The sequence below is a fragment of the Rhea pennata genome, chromosome 18, assembly GCF_028389875.1.
Source record: "Rhea pennata isolate bPtePen1 chromosome 18, bPtePen1.pri, whole genome shotgun sequence".
In the NCBI taxonomy this organism is placed as follows: Eukaryota; Metazoa; Chordata; class Aves; order Rheiformes; family Rheidae; genus Rhea; species Rhea pennata.
Genome location: NC_084680.1, coordinates 5,084,375 through 5,111,032, shown reverse-complemented (window position 1 = coordinate 5,111,032; position 26,658 = coordinate 5,084,375). Strand labels below are relative to the sequence as shown.

General features: G+C 62.8%; 2 protein-coding genes across 3 annotated transcripts in view; one reads left to right on the top strand and one right to left on the bottom strand.

Annotated features, from left to right (window-relative positions):
• The first annotated feature begins 248 nt into the window (after nucleotides 1-248).
• Nucleotides 249-23,189, top strand: AKNA (AT-hook transcription factor). Its single transcript, XM_062591305.1, has 23 exons — nucleotides 249-383; nucleotides 5,219-5,682; nucleotides 6,207-6,797; nucleotides 6,939-7,234; nucleotides 7,334-7,408; nucleotides 9,153-9,315; nucleotides 9,503-9,678; nucleotides 9,854-9,913; nucleotides 10,877-10,995; nucleotides 11,610-11,823; nucleotides 12,026-12,174; nucleotides 12,625-12,798; nucleotides 13,489-13,744; nucleotides 14,103-14,209; nucleotides 14,518-14,768; nucleotides 15,243-15,390; nucleotides 16,734-16,904; nucleotides 17,505-17,608; nucleotides 18,003-18,122; nucleotides 18,242-18,511; nucleotides 19,317-19,442; nucleotides 19,755-19,917; nucleotides 20,545-23,189. Exons 2-23 carry the CDS (start codon nucleotides 5,373-5,375, stop codon nucleotides 20,834-20,836), a joined length of 4,335 nt encoding a protein of 1,444 aa, XP_062447289.1. The 5' UTR covers nucleotides 249-383; nucleotides 5,219-5,372; the 3' UTR covers nucleotides 20,837-23,189.
• A 266-nt stretch (nucleotides 23,190-23,455) lies between these two features.
• The window catches only part of STXBP1 (syntaxin binding protein 1), a 28,071-nt gene continuing 24,868 nt past the window's right edge, over nucleotides 23,456-26,658 (bottom strand). The window contains exon 19 of one of the 2 annotated variants that reach the window (XM_062591271.1): nucleotides 23,456-25,059. In XM_062591271.1, the coding sequence (XP_062447255.1) occupies nucleotides 24,977-25,059 (83 nt within the window). In that variant the 3' untranslated portion in view covers nucleotides 23,456-24,976. Of the gene's footprint in view, nucleotides 25,060-25,142; nucleotides 25,410-26,658 lie in introns of those variants that run through there. The other variant, XM_062591270.1, reaches the window with a different exon arrangement.

The following is a 26,658-nucleotide window of genomic DNA, read 5'->3' as shown; positions in this document are numbered from 1 at the left end:
CCCGCGCTGCATCACCTATGATAACGAGGGCGGGCTGCGGCGGCCGTGATTGGCCGCCTCCCCCGCGCTATGCAAATACGGGAAGGGCCGGCTCTAGGCTAACGACTTCCCGCCCCTCCGCGGCCGCGCGCGCGGATTGGCCGAGAGGCCGCCGGGATGCTAATGAGGGCGCGGGCCCCGCCCCCCGCTGCCGGCGGGCCGCGCGCTATTGTCCGGCGGGGCCGGGCCGGGCCGCGGAGTGGCAGCTGCGGCGGGGGCAGCGGGAGGAGGAAGAGGAAGAACAGCCGGGCCGGGCCGGGCCGGGCCGGGCCGGGCCGGGCCGGGGCAGCCGAGCGGAGCAGTCCCTACAAGGTCAGGGGGCCGGCCGGGCCGTCGCTCTGCAGGTGGGCAGCCGCGGGGGCGGTCGGCGGGGCAGCTGTCGAATGCAAGGCGGGGGGATGTCCATCCAGCTGTGCGCCTCAGCCAGATGTGCGTGGCTGTGGGTGTGGGAGGGTGTGTGTCCGTCCCGGGGGGAACAGAGCCCAAATCTTCCTCCTCGCTGAGCCCTGGGGCTGCCACGGCCCATCCTCCATCCGTCCTCCGTCCTAGTTGCACGGGGCAGCTGGAGAGGAAGAAGAGGGCTGGGGGGGGGGGGATGAGCACAGCTGGATGCACAGCTGGGCACCAGGGCTGGCCCCAGCCTGGGGCGAGGGCTTCCGGCAGAGCCGCGCTCCAGGCCTGGGGGCTCCCGCGCCCCCTTCCCCAGCAGAGCCGCTCTGCCCACGAGCCGGGGGGGGGCCGGGGGCTGGGCAGGGTCTGCGCCCCGCAGGGCGCCGGGGAGCCCCGCGGCAGGGCCGCGCTCGCCCACCGCCCGCGCCGGGGGGACGCGCCGCTCCCTGGCTTCCTGCCGAAACCACCCGCCACTGCCGGGGCCTCTGGGAAACTTGTCCGAAGTTTCTTTCCCGGCGCTGCCTCGCTCGGGCCCTCCAGGCCGGTGCCGCCCGGATGTCGGAGCCCCGGCTCGCTCCGCGGGACCCGTCGGAAACGGCCCCGGGCAGCGGGGCAGAGGCGCTTTCCTCCGCGCCGCAGCCCCTGCCGGGGATGAGGCTGCCGTCGGCAGCGGCATTGGCGGCTCCCGGGGCCGCGTTAGGCTGCTCTGCCCGTGGCGGGCGTCCCCCTCGGCACGCGGCGCCTGCTCCGAAGCGCCTGGAGCTCCCGCACGGTTACACGCGCGTGCGTGCGTGTGTGTGTGTGTCTCCGGAGAGGATGCAGAGGCGACTTTGTCAGGCTTTGCCACGCCGTGACGATTTTCCCCCCCGTTGCTTTAATGCAAAATGATGTGAACTAACTAAGGAAGCAGCGTTTTCACTTTTGTGCTCATAAAGCTTGACTCCGCGGGCTTGAAAAGAAAAGAAAAAGAAAGAAAGGAGAGTTATAAACCAGAAATTATTTCTCTCTGAACTGCAAGGATCCTCTGCCAAGTATCAGGCAGAAGCACGTTCTTCCGGCCTGCTTCAACCCCCCTCCCCTCCAAAAGAGAGGGTCTACATGGGACGGGGGCACCGGTGCTGTTGCTCGCTAGCCCCGAGCCCGGCAGGTCCTCGGCGCTGCCCAAACCGCTTACTTTCCTTTCCGGAGCTGGCGGGTGCCCGCGGGCGCCCCCGGGGCTGCAGGCGTAGGGTAGGAAGGGCCTGGGAGGTGTCCCCGGCATTTCGGGCACCCAGCGATGCTCCTTGCCGCCCTGAGCACCCTCCCGGGGCACTGCGTTCGTGCGGGCCGGTGGGGAGAATTTGGGGCAGCGGAGGGACAGCGGTGGGGGACAGGCGAGACACGCACCGTGCTGCGCCGGCAGCCCAGGGCTTTTGCCCGCGTGCGGGTGGCCGTAGCGAATAATCGGATTAGCAGCGCCCGGCAGCTCCGGGAGCACGGGATGCAGCACAGGGCCGAGGGGAAGGGAGGCGCAGGGGGGCTGAACGGGGCTAACTTCCCTGCTGAGGTCAAGAGACGCTTTCTAACAGAGGTTTTTTTTAATTTGGGGTTTTCAACTCATCGTCTGCTTGCATTATTGCAAAATTCAAGCTTTGGGGGGGGGAAAAAATAAAAAAAATGCGCACACAGATGCAAACTCACTCTTGGGATTGTTTTCATTTGCTTTGTGGTTTTTGAATCGATGGCCACAACATTTTTCAGGCTTTTCTCTGCTATCACAAGACCCTTTTTCTTTTTTTAAAAAAAAGACTTTTAGGCCAGTGCGACGCTTGGTGGCTGGGAATTTCTGGAAAAGCGATAAATGCGGCCAAAATGGCAGGAAAATCCTGCCCTCTGCCCCGGCTGCGGGGTGGACGACGCGCCGAGGACACGGGGCGCAGGCCAGCGCACGGGTCCGCCCTTGCCGAGCTGGCCGCAGCAGCGGCGAGCTTGCCCGAGCCGCCCTCCGCGGGTCACTCATTGCACAGCGACGGGATGGATTAATAACGCGCTCGCGCCCGCCCCGCGCTCTCTCCCCGCCGCCTGCGCGCGCCCTGGGGGAGCAGCCTCCCGGGGCAGACACCCGCCGCGCGGCCGGCGGTGGGAATCGGGGGCTGCCGGAACAAGCCGGGGCGCTGGCGAGCGCCTCCGAAGCTGCGGTACGGAGGGACCCCAGTGATTTCCAGACCGGCCTTGTCCCCTTTGAAAGCCGCCGGAGCGGTGTGCGGGGAGCGAGCGCCGGGCCGGCGCAGGTTGCGTTTGCAGGATGCCCGAGGGCCGGAGCAGGGGAGATGCAGGCGAGAGGCGCCGCGTAGGTAAGACGGGGACTCGCGTGGGGGCTGGCCCGCGGCGCGGCGCTCCCCGCGAGCTGCCAGCCGGGCTGCGGGCACGGCCTCGCCAGCTTATTGCTGCGGTTTGGGCCAGCGCTTGGTGCCGGCTGTGCCGGGGGAGAGGAGCCGGGTGAGCTGGGAGACGGGGCTGCCGATGACCTCGGGGCAGGCAGGCGCCCGAGGCCCCGGAACGATCAGCAGTGATTTGTTCAGGGCGTCGCTCTGCCTGTGATTAAAAAAAGAAAGCCTTTGATCCCTTTAAAAGCCGCTTGCAAGGAGGCCTGGAAGGGGACGCGCGGGGCGCAACGGGGTTAAAACGTTTGTGCTGGCTTGCAGGGAACCTGCAGGGAACCCGCTCGGGTGCTTCCTGCTTCTGCAGAGCCGCCGGCGACCGGACCGGCAGGCGCGATGGGCGCCAGCGGGACGCTCGCGCGGAGGGTGAGCGTGCCCAGTGCCGAGCCGCTGCTCCGCCGCTCTCCGCGTGTGGCAGCGTGGCCACCGGAGGCATCGGATATGCCGCTTGGCGGTGCTGGCCCGGGCCGGGGAGCAAGTTTCCCTTCCTCCGAGCAGCTCCGGAGTGAGCGAAGGCGGCGGTGGCAGCCCAGCGAGCGCCGGAAATCCGCTGCCCTTCCGGAGATCGGCAGCCGAAATTTGCCTGGCAGCAGGGTTGGTGCCAGAGGGCTCGATTCCGGCTCGGAGAAAGTTGCTATTAAAAAAAAAAAAAACGGGAGCTCCTTGTGCTGCCCGGCTACCCGCTGTCCCGGCCTTTGCAGGAGGCCTGGCCGGCTCCAGCACCGCTGAAGTCGGAGCAGCATTTTGGGTATTTTAGCAGTTTTCCCATGTGCATGCAACTCGGAGCTTGGCCCGTGGGACGCGCCGGCGGTTTCTGGAGGAAAAACCTCCTGCTGCTTCCTCAAATCCTCCCTCGAGGTCGGGAAGGCTTTGGGAAAGTCTGTGCCGAGAGGAGTCAGCGACGGGAGATGCTTTTCCCGCTTTGCTCGGCGGTGGCTGCCCGCCTGGGGCCGGGGCTCCACGCCGCTCTTTGGGGAGGGTCAGTGGAGCAGCTGAATTTTTGCAATATGATATATATATATATGTATATATATATACACATATAAATCTTTGCGTTTTCCTTCCCCCCGCCTTTGCAGCGGTTTCGCAGCCTCCTGCAGAGGCGCTGCTTGCAGGCAGCCCCGGGGCGCGCGGATGTGCCCAGCCCCACGGGGCTGGGCTGGGCTTTCATCGTTCTCCCCCCCCTCCGCTGGCGCGAGGCTGCCCGGCCTCAGTCGCCTAAAAGCCACCGGCTGCTATGGGAACCGCGACGGGAGCGATGGGCCGGCTGCGGCACTGCTCCAGCCTGGCCGGCGGCGGAGGCAGGCTCGGGGCTGAGCCCACCGCGAAGCGGTGGTGGTGGGGATGGGGGTGGGACGCCCTGCCGCCAGTCCTGCCGTCAGCCCGCGAGGGCTTTGCAGGCAGAGGCAAGCGCTATGAAACCGGAAAACCGCGGAGAACCGTGGCGTCGGGAGGGGCTGGGCTCAGCGTGCGTCTCCTTCTTCCTGGAGCTGCGCTTGGTGAGCGAGCCAAGTGTTACCGACTGCGAGTTCTCAGCTGCAGCGGGGCCAGCTGAGCTGGGCCCCCGGCAGCCGCGTGGGACCCCGGGCAAGGGGCGCTTCGGCAGGTAGCGGGGCCGGGCCGCCTGCGAGGCCGGCGGGTGGTTGCTCTGGGGTGGCGGGCGGGAGCACGAGGCCAGCCCGGCGCTTGGGGAGAGCCCCGCCGGGAGGGCGCTGGGGAGGGCGGTTACTGCCGGAGCGGGATGAAAGCGCTGGGCATCAGCTGCCGAAACACCTACCCCCGGCGCTTCCCGCGCGCAAAGGAGCCCGCTGCTAACGGGAGCCGAAGCTGAGCGGCACAGCCGGGCGCTCCCCCCAGCCCCCGGCAGAGCCAGAAGGGCCGTGGAGGGCTGCCGAGCATCGCTGCCGCCCCTTCCTCGTCCCACGGCGCTGGGGAGGGTGCTGAGCAAGGGCCTCTCCGTCGCGGAGGTAGCCAAATCGGAGGCTGCCCTCCTGCTTTGTGTAACACATCAGGCTGGGGGCAAACGTGCCCCGGGCGGCTCTTCTTGCAGCTGGGGGGCAGCAGCTCCTGCCCATGTTTTGGGGGGTCATGGGTATCCCTAAGGGCCACCACCACTTCGTGGTGCCTCTGTACGATGGGCTGAGATGCGGTGGGGGCAGCTGGCCGGTGTCCCAGTCCCTGCCCGCACTGGGGGAGGTAACTTGTCACCCCAGGTCCTGGGACCGGGCCAGGCGGACGGGGAAAGCCCCGGCAGCAGCCGACATCTCCGTGCCGAGAGCAGGGGGAGGGTTGAACAGAGCCTGCTGTGTCCTCGCTGGCTCCCGCTGAGCATCTTCCCCTCTCTCTTGGCTGCCGTCGGGATGCTGCAGCGCTGAGCACGGCGGCGACGTGACCTACATTCGCGCGAGGAAGGTGCCCCGCGCCGCGGCACGCGCCGGCCTTTCGCTGCAGCCACGCCATGAAGCGGCACAAGTGAAGGCAAAGCCGTCGGCACGTCGGGCCGCGCGCGGGAGGCGGCGGGACATGGCCAGCTCGGCACCGTGGCTGCGCTGGACGGAACGGGACCTGGGCAGCGGCTCCCGGGAGCCAAAGCTCTGGGAGGAAGAGGAGGAGGAGGAGGAGGATTTTGAAGAGCACGTGGATGAGAACAGAGTCATTGGCCTGCAGGATGGGCTTACGGGCCGGCTGAGGAGCTCCCGTTTCGCGGAGGCGCTCGGCTGGCAGGTCCCGCGTCCCCCTGCGCACGCGAGGGGTTTCCGCCGCTGCGAGCCGCAGGAGTTTGGTCTGGAGGAGTCAGGCGCCGATGGGGAGGACGCCGGGAGCCCGACGTCAGGTGAGTCGTCTCCGCTCCGCTCCCCTCCCTCCCGCGCTCTCCACGCGTTGCTTGCGGCCCTGCGGGCACAGGAGGCGCCGCCATCCCCTTCCCGCGTCCATGTTGCAGAGCAAGAGCCTCAGGGCACCCCGAGGGCTCTCACGTACGGGGGGCAACGCGGACCTTGCCGTGCCAGCGTGGATGCTGGGGGCACTGCCCAGGGACAGTTTGGGCAGGCCACAAGCGTGCACCGCCTAGAAGACCATGACAGCTTCTAGGGAGGTTGCTGGAGAGCTGTACCAGCCATCTGGCTGCCTTTTGCCACCTGCCACAAAACCTGTGCCCGTGGGGCGCTGATGATCTTCAGCGATCCAGGAGTCGGTTATTTGGGAATCTGAGGAACGCGGGAGCGCCCCGTGTAGGACCCCCTGGCTCCTGGTGTCCACCCTGCGGTGGTTGCGGGTTCCTCACCCAGGGCTGCGAGGAGGCTCCGGAGGTGTGGGGGGAGCCGGTGGCCCCTTGGTGACCGCAGGTTTGCTTTGCAGGGAACGGCGAGGACCCGGCTGATGGGCTGCAGGCAGACCTGGCTTATTGGCGCCCGCGGGAGGACGCGACCGAAGAGGACGAGGAGCGAGGCAGCTCGGGGGACGAGGAGAGGCTGGAGGGCACCTGGGGGGCCGAGAGCGACGGGGATGCATACCCGGAGCTCTCCTACGAGGGCCAGTACGGCTCCGAGCGCAGCGGCAGCCCGGAGGCGCCGCAGGACGACCCGGCTCTCCGGAGCCCCTACGAGCAATCGCTCAGCTTCAGCACGGGCGGCGGGGAGACGTCGGCACCTTCGGACATCAGCCCCAGCCCTTCCCCTCGCCGCCAGCTGCGGCCGGGCCGGAGGGAGCCCGGCGGAGCCTCCGGGAGCCCTGGGGCCGCGGCGGGGCCGACGTCGCCCTGCCCCTCGGGCGGCAGCCCCGGGCTGAGCCTGCCGGCCGGCTCCGGCCGCTGGAGCCTCCGGCTCTCCGCCGACGACCTCCCCGGCCCCGAGGCAGAGCCCTTCGCCGACTCCAGCGCCGGGAGCAGCAGGGAGCCGCCCGCCGGGGGCTTGGCGCCCGCCGGGCAGCGCGGGAGCAGCGGGACCCCGCGTGTCCCACGGCGCCGCGGCGGGGCTGCGGCGGCCGGCGAAGCGGCGCCGCCGCCCGAGCGTGGCCAGCGGCCACGGCCCGAGGGGCGGAAGAAGGCTGACGGCCCGGCCCGGGCGGCGGTGGCGGCGGCGGCCGCCGGGGCGGCCGAGAGCCCGCAGTACGGCCGAGGGCCGCTCAACTACCCGCTGCCCGACCTGTCCAAGGTGGAGGCGCGGGTGAAGTTCGACCAGAGCTACCGCCCGCCCCGCGGCCGGGCGCTGCCCGCCGCCGCCCCTCGGGGCCGCCCCGTCCTCCCCAAGTCTCCGGCCGAGATCGTGCGCGAGGCGCTGCTGAGCGGCGCGCCGGGCTCGCCGCCGTGGTGCCCCGCGCCCGCCGCCGGCCTGCCCCGTGCCTGCGGGTGCCCCAAACAAGCCACCCAGCTGGTGCAGCAGCTGCAGGTGACTCCCGGGCGGGGACGGTGGCGGGGGGGACGGGACGGGGCGGCGGCGGCGGGGCGAGGAGCCCTGACGCCCCTCACCGTCTCTCCGCCCTCGCAGGACGACTACCACAAGCTGCTGACCAAGTACGCTGAGGCCGAGAACACCATCGACCAGCTGCGGCTGGGCGCCAAGGTGGGCGGCGCGGCGGCGGCATGGCGGCGGCGGCAGCCCCCGAGGGGAGGGCCGGGCCGGGGGCCGGCGCTGGCGCCCTAGACCGTCCCCGAGGCCTGGGGGCGGCTCCGCGCGCGAGGCCGGTCCCTGCTTGCTTCCCCTTTCCGCCTCCCGCCCTCCCCAACATGGCGGCGACCGCCATTTCCAACCCCCGGGGGCGCGTCACCAAGATGGCGGCTGGACGCGGCGCCTCGGGGCGGGACGCCGAGGTGCCACCAGGCCGAGGGGGGACCCCGCCGTGAATGCTGCGGCTCCGCCGCCCCGCCCAGCCGGCTTTGGGGAAGAAACGGCGCTTTGGGGGAAACGCCACGTGCCTCTTTTCCTTACAAGAGTTCCCGGAGGCTGCTGGAAAGCCGGGGAGGCCGGTGGGCTCGCGAGCAGAGAGCGGCGCCGCTGTCCCGGCCGGCAGGTGCAGAGCCTCAGGGGACCTTCCTGCTCCCTCTGGCCGCTGTGCCCCGGGCCGGCCGTGAAGGCGGTGCCCCACGTCTCCCGCCGCGGCCATATCCCAGTCCAGGGCCGGGTTATCGGGGGCCGAGGGAGGGAGGAGGCCACCGGCGCCGGTCCCCGTGCCTGGATCACCGCGGGCGGCGGGGACGCCTCGAGCCGCTCGCGCCCGGGCAGCCTGCCGGCTCTCTGCCCCGCTTCCCTCCGTGCTGCGCCGCAGGATGCCGAAATCCCGGGCAGCCCCGCAGGACGGCGGCGGCTGGGCAGGCGCGGGGCCGCTGCGGCTCCCCGGCTCCGTGGGCGGCTTGGGTCCGCGCTGCGGTCTGCTCCCGCTCGCCTGCCGCGCTCTCGCGATCACTCGTGCCTGCAGCCGCTGGGTTTAGTTTTTAATCGTTTCGGTTAATCAAGCATCTGCTGCGAGGAAGGGGCCGGGTGGAGCCGCGGCGGGACGAGGAGCGGGGCAGTGCCTGCGCGGCGCGGAGGGCGGCGGGGGCCGAGCAGCTCGTCCCCTCCTCGGCGACTGCTTTCCGGGACGCGAACGGGAGCCCTGGCCGGGCGGTGATTTGCGCTGGGTCTGGGGGCGTCGGGGGCAGCCTGCTGCAAATGGCAGGGTGGGGGGGAAGCAGACGCTAGGGTGGGGTCTGGCCCCAAAGGGGACAGGGGTCGGACCCCTGCGCGCCTCTGCCGTTCGAGGCGAGGATGCGTTTGCTCCTCAGCTTCAGAGAAAGGAAGGTGCTGGGGAAGGGTCTTCCACCCGGAGCTGTTCGAGGCTCTCCTGCAGAATATTTAGGCCTGTGGCCGTGGGCAGATGATGGGACTGCTGCGATTCGCTTTCTGCTCCTGCAGGGCTGGAGGAGCAAGTCCTGGCACGGAGCAGAGCCAGGTTTAAGGACTAACCTAACCTTCTGCTAAGGGTGGGTTTCCTGGTGCTGAAAGGACTTGGCCAAAGCGTTTTTTCAGCAGCCAGAGGGTACGGAGCGTGCACACATCTCTGAGCTCTCAGAGGGGCACATCTGGATCCCTGCCCCTTGCGGGCACTGCTCTTTCTGTTGGGAAACCTGCTACCCTCATCTGCCCAGGGGCTATGGCTGATCTGAGCCAGAGCCGATACGGCTGGCACTCCGCAATGGAGCCACTGGCTCCATGACTCTTACCATGATGCTATGTGGCCAGGGAACCAGGAGGGGACAAGGGACACCTACCCCCACAAAGAGCAGTTTCTTCCCTTTGAATGCTCCAAATTCATCTCCTTGCTTCTCAGGTGAGCTTGTACGCCGATCCGCCGAAGCCCAGCCACAGCGTCCACATGGGGACCGTGGGGACCAGCTCCAAGGTCATGGCCTTCAGCATCCCACAGGCGAGGACAGCAGCCATCAGCGCTGCCCCTGCCCCTTCCACAGCCCTGCAGCCCTCTGTGGACACAGGTAGGTTAAACTGCTTTTCTCCATCCCACCTGACCAACTTTGGGGAATTTCATTTCATTGCACTCCTACATGGCATCGGGGAAGTTTCAGCCAAGACCCCTTACCCAGGGACGACTTGTCCTGTGGCTGGGGAACTAGGTGTTCCTGGTGGTCACCAGCATCGCCTTGTCTTTGCCTTTTGTTGCAGAGCCAGCACAAGGACCAGTCAACCAGGGAACGTTGCCCCAGTCTCATTCGCCCTCTTTCTCCGGGGCAAGCTGCTATGTGTGCTCAGGAGAGTGCAGGTTCCCAGGGCAACACCTGTGCCCAGGAACTCAGCTCACACAGACACTGGCAGGACAGACCCGCAAGTTTCAGGCTCAGGCAAGTCGGGGCACAGCAACCCCAGGCATTGGAGAGGACGATGGGGCTCAATGCCGACCTTGGGGCTGGACCTTTGAGGTGGTGAAGAAGCCCCACACAGGAGGACGAAATGGGTTTCTGCCCCTGTGGTACCTCCCAGGGCAGGGCTCAGTTCACCCCTTTCTCTCCTGACCAGGTGGAGTCCTTTGAAGCCTGGATCCAGGCGGGGAAGTCCACGCCACAGGAGCAGCTCCAGGTACGTCAGCCCTTCCTGGGACCTCAGTAATGCCCAAGACACCCCACAGAGCAGAGGTCTGGCTGGGCTCACTGAAGCTGCCGTGCTCCTCCTCTGGCAGAGCCCATTGCTTTTATCCAGATCCCTGCCTTTGCACTGTGGTTTGCCACATCTCCTGGGCTGTGTGTTGCAGGAGTTGGAGGTGTTGCAGAGCAGGAAAGGGGAACAGCAATGCGGAGGGGACACACTGCACCCCAGGAGTTGGTTTACATGGGACTGCACCTGGTTCAGCTCTAAGTGAGAGCAGCCAGAGCTACAGTTTCACTGCGTCTGTGGCTGGACAACCCCCTTTTCTCTGTCTGGGATGCTGGCTGTTTCTCTTTTTGGTGTCAGGGCCATAATGAGATTTGCTGTCCTGGGATGTGGTCAGATTCTTATTGCAAGCTGCTGGTGCTGTAGCCAGCAGTGCACTTGTGCTTGTGTCTGCCCTTGGGAGCAATGCTCCCATCAAGGAGTAGTTCTCCTCATCTGATCCTCCTCAGCGGTGGTGTCTGGTAGTGGGATGGCCAAGACTCACCATCTCGGCTCTCCCCTGGGGCTGGGGCTGGACCCATGGATGGTGTCAACAGGCTCAGAGAAGTCGCTGTCAGACCCATATCCTAGGCAGCCCATCAGACCCCACAGCCACATCCCAGAGGATGCAAAGTTGCATTTGAGCATACCTTGCTCTGGATTAACCTGCTCAGCTTGCAAGTCCTCTCTGGGACCTGCTTTGGGACTCCCAGTGTGAAAGGTCCATGAGACAAACTGGGCCAGGGGCACCCCAGGAGACACAGAGGCATAGCTGTGCATGTGGACAGGGTGATACAGGGTTTGTCCCCCCAGCACAGTTAGATGGGATTGGAACCACAGCGGAGCAACGGGTGGGATCTAGGCATGCAGGGCTGAGATTTCTGGCTTAGATGTGCTGCCTTTGTGCTGCAGAGGTTTAGGAAGCTGAAGGACACTCAGGACACACTGGAACGAGCATACCTGCAAGCCCGGGAGGAGAACCGCAGGCTGCAGCAGGACCCAGGAGCTTCAGGGGAATTTGATCCAGACCGGTAGGTGTTTTAACTCAGGACAGGAGGGACAAGAGTTCAGTTCCCCAATCTGCGATGGTATTTGCTACCATCAGCAAGTCCCACAGTCCTGCCCTGCCGTGTTTCCCCATGTGGTTGAAGGTTCCAGCCCTGCCCTACCTCCCAGGTATGGAGGCTCTGCTCCAGTGATGTGGAGTGCCCACACACTGAGGCTATGAGGCCATGTAAGTGCCCCAGAGCGATGCAAAGAAGGAGAATGTTGCTCAGACAGGGACAGGAGGGTGGCTGATCCTGAGGACTGGGTGTGTTTCAGCAGGAAGGTGCACACATGGATGTTTCGATTGGCCAGGCTGAACCCATGTCGATTAACGCACCCTCATGAATGGGATGGTAGTGCTGTGCTGGATGTACTCTTATTTATTCTACCTATTTGCATTTCCTGGGGATGCTACGGGCTACCTAAGGACAGTGCAAGGCCAGTGAATTTTGCGCAGTAGCTTGCTGCCCTCTCCAAGCCAGCAAAGCCCAGTAGCTGGTTGCTCCCAGCCCTTCGCAGCTCACCTGAAGCCCAGCCCAGGCTCAGTTTGCCGACTGGCTGTTTGTCTGGCCTGGGCTGACGGGTGGCTGTCTTTCAGCGCAGTAGAAGGGGAGATATTCTGCCTGGGGATGCGTCTGGAGGAGCTGAAAGATCAGCTCGAGCGAGCAGCTCAGAGCCAGTTTTCCCCGCGGAGCTGTTCGGAGCCGGGCTCTGCTGGCCACTCGCCGGTGCCACTCTCTGAGACGTGCATGTCTTCCCCGACTCCCTCGCTGCAAGCCCCGATGCCAGCCGCACGCACCCCCTACCCCGAGGTAAGCTCAGCGGCCTGGCAGGTTGCTAACTCATGTGGCTGCTGCTATTTCGAGCTGCGAAGGGCCGATTGGGCTGGGTGGGGGATCCAGGCTTGGCTGAGGTAGAGCGCTGCGACCTCTCCCTCTGCCTGGCTGCCAGCCGAGGGCAGGAGCCGCAGGGACCCTGCTCCTCCAAGCCCCCTTCCCTCTTTGTGCCCTGCAGAGCCCCACGCAGGTGGCCCTCACCAGCACCCGGCTGGGCACCGGCGCGAGCTCTGCGAGTGGGGAGAGCGAGGCAGGAGCTGAGCTCCCCAAGCCCTTCTGGCACAAGCAGCTCCGGGTGGAGGAAGACTTCGGTGACCTGCTAGAGCAGTAAGCATCTGTCACGTAGGGCCAGATGTGTGTGGCCTTGTGATGGGGAAGGCGGGGGGCGGATGACGGATCTGGTGTTCAGAGTGACTTTCCAGGCCAATACCATCAGAGCAGGCTCCGTCTCACAGTCCTGCTCCCCTGGGCCTGGGCATCTCCTCAGCAAAGGCCTGCAGCATGGCTATGTTTGCTGCCTCCCCAAAACCGAACCACTTTGCATGGGCCCTGGGTCAATTCATGCACAGCAGCTCCTGCATAGAAACGTGGCCATGGGCAGGGAGCAGAGCCCTACACACAAGCCACCAGCCAGGTGCTGGGTGCCCCCGTCCAGGGAGCCAAAACGGAGTAGGAGCTAGAGCATCTCTTGCCAATGTTGAGCACAGTGAAATCCTGGGTTGGTGTTTGCTATCCCAGGCAGCTTAGAGCAAGCATGGATCTCCCTTTGGCCACCAGGTACAAGCACTTCAAATCCTTGCCGACATCACTGAGCCTGGAGCAGCTGAGCCTGGCAGGGAGCCAGTCCCCAGAGGAGGTGGATGGGCCTGTGGAAGGGGAGAGTGGCCTGGGCAAGATCTCCTGCAGGACACAGTTACTAGAGGAGAGGACTGACATCGGGACCTCTCCCTTGTAAGTGTTATGGGAGCCTAACTTGCCCAGATGAGGCAAGCAGGAGGGTCTGAAAAGGGGTTGGAGAAAGAAGGAAACACGCTGCAGGCCCATACTCTCAGGAGAAATCAAGACATGACTTTTAGTACTTTTTCCACTGTAAATGTATATTAAAAGATATTGTACATCACTTGTATGGTGTACTTTGGGGAAGACAGAGATTAAATTGCTTGGGAGAAGCTGATCAGCTCCTCAGGTTTTATGTTATTGGCAACGATAGTGAACGGCCTCCATTGCTGCATCAAGCTCCTTCTCCACATTGGGTAGCATTTGAAAGATTTCCCTTGTTGCTGTCAGTGCCAGGGCTTCCCATGCATGGGATTTTGTCGGTGTTCTCAGCGCTTGCTCTGCCCCGTTGCTTGCACGCAAGGATGAGTGTTGGTCATAGGAGCACATTGTTCTGGCTGCTGCGAACACAAACTAGACTTGTGCCTGGAGCACTTGCAGCCACAGCAGCTTTTCAGAGCATCTCAGGTTGGGCTCCCCAAGTCTCTAAGAATAAAACACTGCATTTTTCAAAGCCCGACAATAACAGAAAGTGACTGCCTGTCACTCCCTATGACAGGCAGCCGTGAACAGAGGAGATCTCTGCCCGAGGGCTGCTTGCCACAGGGCTGCCAGTACTCAGAGGTGTTTTTTCTGCTCCTGCAGGCAAACCCTAGAGAGGAGAGCGGGGCCGCTGTCTCGCAGGGAGCAACCGCGGCCAGTAGGGAACAGCGGCCGCCTGCCCTCCGCCGGCAAGCAGGAGCCGCTCGCCGCAGCCACGACGGTCAAGTCCCCGGTGGGGGTCCCCGAACCACCGCAGCTGCAGGCACCCCTCTCCCACCGCAGCAGCAAGACGGGCAGTGCTGCCTCTGAGCACCGGCTCCATGAGCATTGCCGACAGGCAAAACCTGCCCAGGCGGAGGTGAGTCCTCAGGGCCAAGTGCCGAGCTGAGGTCCCCCATCGCTGGGAGGCGATGTTGGGGTGCAGACTGGCCCTGAGCACCTCAGGGACAGCAGTGGTCTTGGCTGTGGCTCTGCAATGTGCTCCCTGGGCATGCGCCACATCTCCTTCCTGCAATGACCAAGCTTTACCTCTATTTCCGATGTGCCTAAATAGTCCCCACAATAGTCCCCCCCCATCTTCAGACACCTCTCGGAGGCAGGGCAGCCCCATCCCTTGGAGGCAACCGGCAGCCCAGTGGCTCTCCTAATGTCCCTTGGGCATGTGTGTCACAGCTAGCACCACCACTGCTGCAACCCAGCTCTCCCTCTCGTTGCAGGAGCAGCGTATCATATCACCGGAGATGGACAGTGGGTTTGTGGGCTCAGAGGCCAGCAGGGTGTCTCCGCTGATGCACACGCCGGAGCACCGTCCCCCACATGCTGAGTATGGCTCTCTCCTGCCCCATCACCCTCAGCCCTAGGGCAGGCTGCGAGGAAGCAGGCTATTTGCTCGGTGTGAAGTGAAAGAGGTGGATTTGGGGAATCAGAGGGGAGCAGTGACTGGGAAAGAGATCCTGGCAGAGGCAGAAGGAGGGAGTGGGGCTGGGGGGCCCAGAGACCTTCCTGGCATGAGTTGGAGGTGTGCAGGGTGATCCACAAAGGGGATGAGTCCAGTGCTGGATGGGGCTGACCAAGCATGGGCGGGCTAGAGGGTAGCTTGGGGGATGCCTCCATGACCCATCTTGTCCTCAGGACACCTGGCTCGCTGGGAAGACCTGGCCCCATCTCCACTCCCTCAACCCTCCATCCGCTGCAGAAGAGAGAGGCAGCCCCGCTTCCCTCAGAAAAGGCACTGATGGGCATCTATACAACCTCCGGGCACGGGCCACCCCAGGACGGCACGCGGGGGCCCAGCCTGCCCCCCAGCACTGCCTCGCAAACCAGCTCCCCTCCCCGGTGGGCAGACAGCGTTGCCAGTGAGGTGGCACCTGATGCTGACGGCAGTGAGTAGACAGTGTCCGGCCCCGGGCTGGGGCAAGCAGAGTGGGGACCGAGGAGTCCCTGGGGGCAGCGACCTTCCCCACTACATGCTTGGGTAAAGAATTATTTTCCACTCTAGACTATGTAAGAGCTGCAACTGATGGGATTTTTTTAAGTAGTTTATTTTCTGGTTCTTCCTCCTCCCTAGCTGCTTTTACCACCCCTTACATCTGCCTGGGCCTTCCAGAAATAAAAGATCTGGGGAGGGGAGGGGGGGGGGGGCTGCAGCTCTAAGGATGAAAGAGGCTCCAGTTCATGGGCTGGCACCCACCAGTGGAGCTGTCTGTGCACCTTCAGAGGCTGGCACTGAGTGGTGCCTACACGCAGGGATTGCCCTCATGTCTGCTGGCTTTGCTCTCCCAAGCATCTTCTGCTGGGGAAAAGAAACACTTCCTATATCACCGATCTGGGTCCAGCATGTCCTCTTTCCTCCCCAGCTCACACGGACTCGGAGGCAGAGGTGGAAGGGAGGAGCTGTGCCAGCACTTACAGCCACCTGCCTGGTAAGACCGGGGGTCCAGCCACCACCATGCCGTCCCTCGCCAAGGTTCACCATGACCTGCTGGGCTCCCGCATGGAGCGCGAGTGAGTGTCTGTCCCCTCCTCCCTACCAAAGATGGGCTGAATTGGGGGGTGACAGAAGGTCCTGGGGACCCCAGAGTGAGCAAGCCAAGGCACAGATGCAGAGCAAGTCCCAAGAGCACCAGTGCCTTCCCACCTGGTGGGAGCTCAGTCTTCCCCTGCTGGAAAGAGGAGTTTAATGGCTGTGCTTCTTCCTGGGGAAGCTGCTCACGGCTAGAGGCCAAAGCTTGTCACCTGCTTGGGCTGAGGTCACTAAACTCATGACATGTGGTGAGCTCTGAGCCAGCTTTGGACACCCCAGTGCAGAAAGGCGGCTGCCTACCTGTTGTTGGGTTCATCTTGGTGCTGGTCCTGGGCATGGGCCCTGACGCAGCACTCTGACTCTAGTTGGAGGGCTGATCGGGCTTGCCTGGCGCGGCATGGAGAGCCAGACAGCCCTCCTGCGCGCGGGAGGCCGGGGTTGTGCCTCCAGTGGGGCAAGGCCGGGGCGCGTCGCATCCTTGCGCAACGTTAGCGTACGCTTCCAGGAGCGTTGCCAGGTGGCGCGTCCCCACGGCCGCTGCAGAGGGAGGGAGGCAGCGGAGCCTGGATATGGCCATGCCGGTCGGCGGCCTCCCTGTTGCGTGCGTATCACTGCCGGCTGGGATATGGAGCGGCACAAGGGCTGGGACCGGGCAGAGAAGGGAGCCAACGACCTCCCCATGCCCTGGTGCCCATGGGAGCTGCAATGATCTGCAGCGGTTGGGATATGCAGCCCAGGGTGCCTGGGCTGGGTGCCAGGGTGTTTGTGGGTGCAGCCTGCCCCTTGGGTGGAGGTGACAGAGCACCACTAATGAGCTCCAGAGACCCTGGAGGCTCCTCAAATCCTGGCTGCCATTGGGTGCTTGGGTAAAAGGTCCATCATCTTCCTCGCTGCTGCCTGGTGCTCATGCATGGAAGCAGGGGGAACTGTGGCCCTGGAGACGGGACCCGAGACACCCCTTGCACCCTGTTAACATGGGCAGTGTCTCGTGGTGTTTCCCCCGGTGGGAGAAATGCTGAGCTGTGTGGCCAGAGGACAGTGGCAGCTCGTGGCAGAGACGGGCGTGTGTTCCTCACCGTGCTGGCCAGCGCACAGGCTGGCAGAACTGCTGCACTCTCAGCCCTGTGATGGCTGTTGTGGGTTCTCCATAGAAACCGTCTGTGCACGCAAACGGGCCCAGGCTCAGTCCTGCCGGCGGGGAGGGTTGGCCGCTCCCCCCGCTCCGCTGCGCCCCGCGTCACCTGGGACAGGGCACAGCGGGGCCGGGGGTGCAAACCTGCCCGTGTCTCAAGGCCGCTCCTCACTGGCTCCTTCCTGCCGGCAGCCAGGCGATCCGCGCGCTGCGGGATGAAGTGTCGCGGCTGCAGCAGAGGCTGGAGGAGAGCTTGCACCGACCGCGCAGCCACCCGGCGGGAAGAGCCTCTCCGCGCCCTGCAAAGGCCCGGAGGCAGATGGTGGGGAACGGGCTGGCCCCCAAGGACCCGGCGCCCTCTGAGTACGTGGCAAAGCACCCCGGGGGCTTCCCTCCAAACAGCACCGAGCGGGGGCAGACGGCAGCCGCCTCTAGTGGCGGGCAGGACCACTTTGCGCGGTTAGCCCCTGCCTGACCTGTAGGTGCAGGGAGGTCTCCCACTTCTGCTGGGAGCTGGAAGAGGTTCGCGGCAGGGAAGAGAGAAGGAGCCTGGCTCGACCGGGATGTTAAGCTGGGGGGTTGCATGAGGGGACCCCGAGGGATCTCACAGATGTCATGAGAGCAGAACCAGGCCGTTACTGTGGAGGTTACAGGGATGCAGCAGAAGGGTCCCTGTGCACCCTCTTGGGCAGGCACACCTCCAGGAGGTGCTGAGCAGCATCCTGCATTAATTCACAGCCCTCAGCAGCCACAGGGACCTCCGGCTGCTGCCTCTTCCAGGAGCACCTCACTCTCGCTGTGGGTCCCGTAGGCAGAAAACTCCCCGGAGTGCCCCCTGCATCTCTGTTGCCCCAGTCTGGGTCTGTCGGTTGTTCCTCATTCGAGGCTCCCTGGTCCCCCGCGTGGTCATGGTCCCCAGCCCCGTGAGCCATCCCGCTGACAGCAGCTCTGTGCCATCCGCAGGGAGTCGAGTGCCATGGCGCGGGGGAAGCCGGCCCCGGCGACCAAGCCAGCGCGGAGGGGGAGATCAGCGTCGCTGCCGCGGGACGGGCCAGAGCTGGACCTCAGTAAGTGAGACTGCGCCGGGGGCCAGGCTGGCCAGTTTGCCCGCTCGGAGGGGGCAGCGGGGACACGCTCCTCCCTGCCAGGCCGCTTTCCCCTTCCCTAAACGGAGAGAGGATGCTGGCAGGGCTGTGGGGGGCAAGGTGCCTTGGCAGGACCCCCAGGAGATCCACCACCACCACTCAGCTCAGGGCAAACCCTGCAACGTTGTGCTGCCGATGTGATGCCATTTTTGGCATGCCAAGCAGGGGTCCCTCAGTACTGATGGATACCGACGCCTTCCTGCGATCACCCTCCTCCCCAGGAACGAACGCCTGGGGCAGCAGTGCGAGTGGCCCCACTGCCACGCCGCGGCGGTGCTGGAGGCGCCACGCTGACCCCCGTCCTTCTCTGCTGCAGTCTCAGAGTCAGATCGCTCACCAGCCGGGCCCTGGGATGGGCGGTCCAAAGCCATGCTCTCCCCTCGGAGGAGCCCTCGGAGCCTGCCGGACACGGTGACGGTTAAGGGCCAATACACAGGTGGGTGCAAAGCAGGCGGGTCCCAGCCCACGGCGACGATTGCTGCTGGAGGTCGATGCCAGACTGCGCGCGGGGGCTTTTTCGGGGCCTGCAGGCAAGCTCAGGCTGTGTTTCCGCAGGGACGTGGTACCACGCGGTGCCGCTCGCCTCCCCAGCACCAAGAGGAGAGCCGGGCACTCCTTCGTGCCCCCACTGCCGTGGGAGCCGGCCGCCGGCCAGTAAGCAGCCCAGCATGCAGCCCCTCGGGAGGCTCTCGTCACATCCCAAGCAGGAAAAACGCCTTTTTGTCTGCGATCTCGGAGGGCTTCCCAGTTCCCTGTTAATGGAGCTGTTAATGACTTCAGACATTAATTCATTAAGTAACTACAGAATTACAAGACTCGAGGGAGAGAGATAGGAGACCACTTTCCACTGGCCGTTTTGGGTGGGATGGGGAAGGGAAAAGGCAGGCAGAGTTTGCAACGGGCATGGAGCAGAGGGGGAGCTCCCCTCTCTCTGGAAAAGGTCTGGCTCTGCCTGCCAAGCGCAGGGCTGAGCAGAGGCTGCTCCAGCCACAGCATCTCCTGGGGATTAGGAGAGGAGACGAGGGCAGCGGTGCTCCAGAGTGAGGGCAAGCTCTACTCCATCCAAGGACATTGCCTTTGCGCGGCGGCTTCGGGCTCTCCGTCACTGCTGCAAACACGCCCAGGCATCTCTGCCCTCCTGGTGCCCTTGGCCAGCCTCCCTGCCCTGGCACAGCTGCGCGTGGGCCTTGGTCCTTGCTGGGGAGCCTGCGCTTAGTAACCCAACGCACTCCTTGTTTCTTGATGCAGCCTTTCACAATGACCCGGGACAAGTGGCAATACGTGTCCAACCCTTTCGTTCGGCTAAAGATTTCTGTGTGCAGTGCCCTGTTTACATGCAACCGCTTTGTCTCCTGCCTGGGGCCTCGTGCTTGCCGAGCTGTTTCCAGGTAGCAGCAGAGAGCAAAGCTCTGTTGTGTCCGGTTGCTGCGAGTAACTGAACTAAACATGTGCAGTGCACTTTCCATATCCCTTGGCAGAGCGTTTTGCACATGAAAGGGCTTTGTCTTGTTTCCCAGCCCGCAGGCCACGCCGCGCTGCTGTAGTTGCCAGTTTGCTCTTTCCCAATCGCCTCTTGCGTTCTCTGCAAAGGGGGAATTTTTGCAGACTTGCTCCTCCACTCTCTCTTTAGCCAGTTCCTCAGTGGGAGATGCGGTGAGACAGCCCCAGCAGAGCACTGCAAGGAAGACACGCTGTCCCACGTGCCAGGCACTCCGGGACGCCCCCACGCCCAACACCAGGGACAGAGCAGCACACGGTGGGTGACCAAAGCCAGCACATGTTTGCTAGACAGCCATGTTTACATAAATCATAGCTGATCCACTAATGAAGGCTGGGGGTGGGGGACAGGGCAGGATCTTAAAACCCTTCTTGTAAGTGCTGGCATACTGCCCAGACACTCTCTGAGTCCCATAGCCTGTCCTGTGGGGCACTCGGGTTCCCAGTAACGGGTGCAGGCTGTGTCCACTGGTCAGATTAACCCTTAATGTGGCAGCCCAGCCTAGCAGCCGAGAGGTTTCCTCCCTGTGTGCATCCTCCAGGCGACGTCTGTCTGTGTTTCTCTCTGCAGCAGAGCACAGCTCGGACAGCATGTCGTCTCCAGGCTCCCATGTTGCTCCCAGAGCCGAGAAGCTGGAGCAGCCTGGACTTTGGTACTTGGCAGCCAGCCCTGCTGCAGCCAGTGTCAGCTACCTTGCACCGGTCCCCCTCGTGCCTTACGTGCCCTCTGTGCTGTAAGGATGCCCTGCGTTGCCTTGGGAGGGGAACCAGGAGGCGGGTAGGAGATCAGCATCCCAGGGGGAACGAGGGGCAGCTCCAGGAACAGCTGGGCCATGGATGTCCTAGCTGATAGGGGGTGGTCACCAAGGATGGTGTGCAGTACACAGTGGCTGTCTGCCCCTGCGAGCACCCTCTAACCCTGTGACCCCACTAAAGCTGACGCTAGGTCCTGCCAGTTTGCCAGTATACCTCAGCTTCCCAACGGCTCATGCAGGCAGCACCCAGCTGAGAGCTGGGCCATGCAGCCCATTTCTCCTTCAGAGATTTTTCTGCATAGAGGAGGGCAAAGAGGGTGTTGGGAGTTGTGGTGAGGGGGTTGGAGATGGATGAGGTGAGGGAGTGAGATTAAGAAAAACATCAAAATCTCAGCAGGGGAATGGAGAGGGAAGAGCACAGCGGTGCTGTGCAGTCTGGGTTCTCCATGAAACCTTCCAGCCTGGATGTAGTGCGGGGTCCTTGCACCATGCATGTGCATCCAGCCAGGACCCTTTCTGGAGCACAGCTAGGCAGATACATGTGGAGCTTTGGGTTTGTGCAGTCCATGGAGCACAGCCATGCCAATGTCCTCTTCTTCTTTCCAGCTACTGCTCCCCAGCAGTATCTACCTCAGCCCCAGCCTTGGCTGGCCTCCCCCTCCATCACGTTGCCGGGTACCGGCAGGCAGAACGGACACCACGGGCCACCCACCAGCAAGCTGCTGGCCACCACCGCCCCCTCACCCTGGACCTTGATGACTTGGAGGACCTCAACTGGTCTCTGTCCCGCGCTGTGGAGGCCGCCAAGAGCATGAAGTTCACCACAAAGCAGATGAGCCGATCGCTGACCTCCGAACTGAGCAAAGTCCGGGACCTCCGGGGATCCTGTCTCTTCTGAGGGGAGCTGGACGTAGCTGGGTTGAAGCTAGGAAGCTGGCAGAAGGCCAGGAGAAGGCCTGGGGAGTGATGTGCCAAAGCAACTCGTCCGTTCCCGCCTTCTCAGCAGGCAGCAGGAGAATCTTGCCCCTCTCTGCTGGATGCTCCCTACCAGATCCTGAGGCACCTCCGTCCAAGACAAGGCTGGAAGCATCTCTGCCGGGTCCTAAACCTGCTCCCAACCCACATCATAGTTGCCTTAACCCTCCTCACCTGTGTGGTTCATCCACAGGGAGGACGCTGCATCTGCCCCCTGAGGTGGGCAGATCTGCCTGCTCTGTGCTGAGCCAGGAGCAGTCGGGCTAGTTTACATGTTTTCTGAGACACTCCCTATTCCTGGCACCCGTAACGGTTCCCTTGGGCTCTGTCCCCTCCATGTGCCTCTCTGTCTGGCCCCGCAGTGCCTGGGCAGATGCTGCTGGCAAGCCAAGAGCTTCCTCGAAATGCTCTGCTTTTGTGTAGGTCCTACTGCAGTAAGGGCTGAGACCCTGCGTGGAGCCGTGTTTACCGCGTCTCCGCCTGCAGAAGCGTGTACAGAAGTACCTGGGGTCCTGTTTTATTTCCAAAGGCAAATGCAGAAGGAACTGCCTTAGAAACATCTGGATAGTTTAATTTATGTTACCGGCTTTCTAGGGTTGCACTTAAGCTTCGCGTTGCTGGCGCTGCCTTTGCGACGGGCGAGCCGTGGCACTGGAAGGGGCTTTGCGTTCTCCGTCACGACGGCTGTTCCCCTCCCCGGCCCCTCTCCCCGGCCGACCCTCCCGCTCCGGTGCCATTTATAGCTCCTGCTGGGAATTTAGGCCATTTCTACGAGCCCTTCGGCATCGTCTTCACCAGACCGGGCGCTAATTCCCGTCCTGTTCTTCCCGGCTCTCGGAAGACGTGGGCTGTTCACGCTGACTGCCGGAGGGGTTCGGGCAGCGGGCGCAGCCGGGGTGCGGGGCTTTAGCGCTCGGAAGCGAAGCAGTTTGTGGCCAAGTCTCTCGCCGCTTTGACTGTTCTGCTGCTAGGTATTCGGGGTCGTTCGGGTGCGTTGCGACGCCCCGACCGCCCCCGCGGCTCGTGGGGGGCAGCTCCCCCGGCAGTGTCCGGGCTCGGCTGCTTCAAACCGGTGTCTGCTGTTTTGGGGCAAGGCTGTGGGGTTTTTGGTGTTGTCTCCGTGTTTTAACGCCCAACCTGCGTTTCCGCCGTGTCCGCAGTGGGGAGGGCCCCGAGCTGGTGGCATCCCTGCGAGCGGGTGCACGGGCAGACGCCACCTTCTCCCGCTTCCCGGCGGTGGAAGGGGCTTCATCAAGCTCCCAGCAGCTTTTCAATCTTCCCTTTTCCCATTTTTATACCGGCAAAGGGAGAGGGACGGGAGGAGGATCAGGCAGAAGAGGGACAAAACCGAGTGCCACAAAGTGGCTCTAACTGGAAAAGCGTCTTTGGGGAGGGGGAGCGGGGTGCTTTGGCCGAGGAAGCTGTCCGCGTCCCCAGCCCCAGCGGAGCCGCCGGGTGGCCCCCGCGCAGCGCTGGGGCCCCGGGAGCCGCCGGAGCGTCTCCAAAGTCCTCCCGGGGACTCTGCCCCGCGTAGGCGCTGCCTTTCTGCTCCCCGCTCTGTCATGGGACTCGAATCGGGTTGGACCCTGAATTCGGGCCCCGAATTGGGCTCAGCTGTGTGTCACGTATGGCCTTTTTTTTTTTTTTTTTCCCTCCACGGTAGCTAGTAAGTAGCTAAATCACTCTTTTGGGGTTGATTATCAGTATACGATACATGTCTGTGTATATATGTGTATATATATATATACATAAATATGTATATATGTGGGTTTTTTTTCTTTTTGTTTTACTTTCCAGCATCACCCTAAGGGCATTTGAGTTTTCTCACGTAATTTATTGCTGCAGTTTTTAACTAGCTCTTGAGCGCGTGTTTACGCCTGTGTGTTTTAGGGCTGTGCCGGGGGGGAGTTAAGCCATTCCCCCCCCCCCCCGGCCCAAGCCCATCCCGGCAGCATAAAAAAGAGGGATTTGGGGGGAGGGTTCCCAGGGGTCCGGGCAGGGGGTTGGCTGGCTGTCGCCGTCTCCACTGTCTCCAAAAAATCAGTGGAAAACGCTGATGAGAAATATAAAGAAGCCGGTGCCGGCTGGTTGGGTTTCGCGGGGCGAGGGCGCAGAGCGCGGCCTCGGAGCGGGAAGCCGCCAGCGGCGCGAGAAGCGGCCGGCGGCGCTCGAGCGTCTGAAATGCAATAGCAAGAAGCATAGAGGACGGTTTTCTGCAGCTCTTATTTTGTAATAAATAGCAGAGCCATTTGGACGGTATTTTGTAAGAAGCTAATTGCCTATTTTTTAACAAAATAAACGTCATTTTGCCTTTTTTTTTTTTTAAGCCATCTCTCGGGTGTCCTTCGGCCCCCTGCGGGTGCCGGGACCCCGCGCCGGGACCGGGGAGGGGAGAGAAAGGGCGAGGGCTCGTCGGGCAGCGGGGCCAGGGGCCGGGCTGGGGCGCAGCCGCTGCGGGGCCCCTCGGCGACGGGTCGCTGCCCGGCGTTGAAACAGTCCTGAAGCCCGGCAGCCCCAAAGCAAGCCGCACCGCACAGCCGCGTTTGCACTAGGTATGGAGATCGCGTTTATTTAGTCACTCGAGTGCTTTAGTACAGAAGAACAGATATACAGAGATGATACATGTTTGTGCTTCAACACTTTCAAACATTTAGATTCCAGTAATTTTAAGGTAAACAAGTTCCAAGACAGACTAGATTTTTTTTTTAATTTTCCTTTTTGATAAATTATTTTTTATATAAATAACTGTAACAGAAAAAAAAAATGTCCAACATACAAGATCCTGAAGCATTTGCATTGCTAAACTGAGAAAGACCTGAAAGGAGGGGAGAAGACCAAGGAGGAACCAACAAATATCAGTGCAATGATACAGCCTTTGCCCTAAAAATATATATTTAACTTTATGGGCAAGGAACAGAGGGGGAGAGGAAGGAGGAGAGGGAAAAGTCTAACCACCAATGAGGCAAGAAAGAGAGATTTTGCAGGGGGGGGGAGGAAATGGGGTCACTGCCTTCAGACCAGGAGGGAGCAAAAGAGACCAAAGCGAATGACCCCAAAATATTGCAGTGCACCAAGAGGCGAGGAAAGGAAGGGGAAATCCTCCAATGTAAAAAAAAAAAAAGAAAAAAAAAACAACAACAAAAAAACTCCAAAACAAAACGAAACGAAGGTTGGTTAAATCACTATACACCAAGCTTGTAAGAACGTCACGAGACACATTAATTAATATACACAGAGTCCGCGGGGAGCGGGGGCTGGCGGGGAGCGGGCGAGCGGGGCGGTCGGCCCGGCGCGGGCCGAAACGTTTCGCCGCGGGACGAGGGTGGCGGGGGCGGCCCCGGGCCGCGAGCGAGAACCCAATCTTGCTCATATATATATATATCTATATGTATATATATATGTGTATATATACACACACACACATATATGTAATGTGTGTGTGTATATATATCTATATATATATCTATATATATATATGCATATAGATGTGTATCTACATTTATATTTCTTTTCGGGGATGCCACGGCAGTGCCTCCGCTCACCCGCCCGCGGAAACCCAAACGAGGCCCAGAAATGGTGGCCGGGGCGGGGGGGGGGGGGGCAGGCTGCTGCCGCCGCCGGTGTTTGGGTCGGTCGGGTGAGTTTTTTTTTTAATTTTTTGGCGGCGCCAGCCTGTAGCCACGAGTAGTGGATCACTCAGCGATGAGCTCTTGGTTTCGGCTAGCTATATGTATGTATATATATATATATATATGTATATATATATATATATATGTATATATGTATGTGTATGTGTGTGTGTGTGTGTGTGTGTGTGTGTGTGTGTGTGTGTGTATATATATATATTTTTTTTCTTTTTTGTCTTTTCCTTGATGAAACACGATGCATCGCTGGTATTCACATGATTCCTCGCCGCGCTGCCCTCGGCGGGACCGCGGGCCGGGGGCGGTGGCGGGTTTGCAACGCAAGACCGAGGGCGCAGGCCGGGGCCGGGGCCGGGCCGGGGGCGGCTCGGCGAAGCCCCGGGGGGAGGCCGGGGGGGCGGCGCTCGCTGCCTCTCGGTTTAACTGCTGCTCTCCTCCTCTGTTTTATTCAGCTTCTTCAGCGTGTCCAGCAGCTTCTGCGGCGTGAGGATGTGCGTGGAGCCTGCGGGAGGCAGAGGAGGGCGGTGGGCGCGGGGCCGAGGGGCGCGGGGCCGGGGGGCCGGGGGGGCGGCGAGCCGGGCGCCCGGCCGCGCGGGCCGCGAAGGGGGAAGGAAACTGAACGGAGAGAGTCGGAAAAACCACCGGAAATTAAAGGAAGGAGGAAGAGGAGAAGCAAAGAAAACCCTTCGGGGAGGAAGAGTTTCTTTTCCTTCACTGGCTGCCTTTACGTGGTTGCTTTGGCTCACTCCATTGCTGGAGCCTGCTCCTCAAATGAGACCCTAGTGGAGTCCCTGAAGTCGGGGTGCCTCAGGTCCATGAGAAATTTGGTGGGAGTGAGAATGTGGGTGGCACCTGCGGGAGAACAGAGGCCGCTGACGGCGCCCGGCACGGCACGGCACGGCACGGCACAGCGGGAGCCACTGCATGCAGGCGAGCGGCGCAGGGCCGGGGCGCCGTGCGCGGGGCGGGCAGCGGCGAGGGGCTGCGGGAGCCCCCAGGGAATTCGGGGGCCCAAAGGGCCCTGCTTGCACCCGGCGGCACTGCCACGTCGCCGTGCTGCGCCTGACCGCCGGCCCTCGCGGCTAAGTACGGCCGGACCCCGCGCGCACGATGCACCGAGCGTGCACACGGTGCACGGCCGGCTGCACACACCACGCGTGTCCAACTGCTGCACACGCGGTGCACGTCCGGCTGCACGCACCACGCGCGTCTGACTGCACCACAAGCATTGCACGTGCAACTGCACACACCATGCACATCCAACTGCCACACATTTGGTGCATGTTGAACTGCACGCACCACGGGCATCCGACTGACGCACATGCCGTGCATATCCGGCTGCACACACCACGTGCGCCCGACTGACGCACACATGGTGCACATCCGACTGCCGCTCACACGGTGCACATCCGACTGCCACACTTGGGCCACATCTGAGTGCACGCACCACGCATGTCTGACTGCTGCACACGCGGTGCACGTCCAACTACCACACACGGTGCATGTCTGACTGCATGCACCACGCGCATGCAACTGCCGCACACGCAGTGCACATCTGGCTGCACGCACCACACACATCCGACTGCTGCACACACGGTGCATGTCTGACTGCACGCACCACGCATGTCCAACTGCCGCACACACGGTGCACGTCTGACTGCACACGCCATGTGTGTCCAACTGCTGCACACACCCGACTGCATGCGCCACACGTGTCCAACTGCCGCACACGCGGTGCACGTCCGCCTGCACGCACCACGCGTGCCGGACTCTTGCACACGCAGCGCGCGGCAGCCCGCCCCACGATGCAGCTCCCGTCTGACCGCTGCCCGCCCGGCGGGCGTCAGGCAGCCGCGGCGATGGCGAGCGCCCAGGCCTGCCGGCTCGCACGCCCTTCTGTCTGTCTGTCTGTCTGTCTGTCTTCAATAACCTCCAGGAAGCAAGCGCGGCCGGGGGGGGAGCAACCGGCTCAGTTGAGCGCGCCGGGTCCCTCCCCTGTCCCCGGCTCGGGCTGGGCGGCGGGGAGCAAGGCCAGCCGGGGAGAGGACGAGGGGGCCAGGGGCACGGCGGGGGGCGGCAGCAGCCCTTCGGCGCCCCCCAC

Coding starts and splice junctions, on each gene's coding strand:
- AKNA (XM_062591305.1), top strand. CDS start 5,373: ATGGCCAGCTCGGCACCGTGGCTGCGCTGGACGGAACGGGACCTGGGC. Junction 10,996..11,609: donor GGGGAATTTGATCCAGACCG/GTAGGTGTTTTA, acceptor GCTGTCTTTCAG/CGCAGTAGAAGGGGAGATAT. Junction 16,905..17,504: donor AAGGACCCGGCGCCCTCTGA/GTACGTGGCAAA, acceptor TGCCATCCGCAG/GGAGTCGAGTGCCATGGCGC.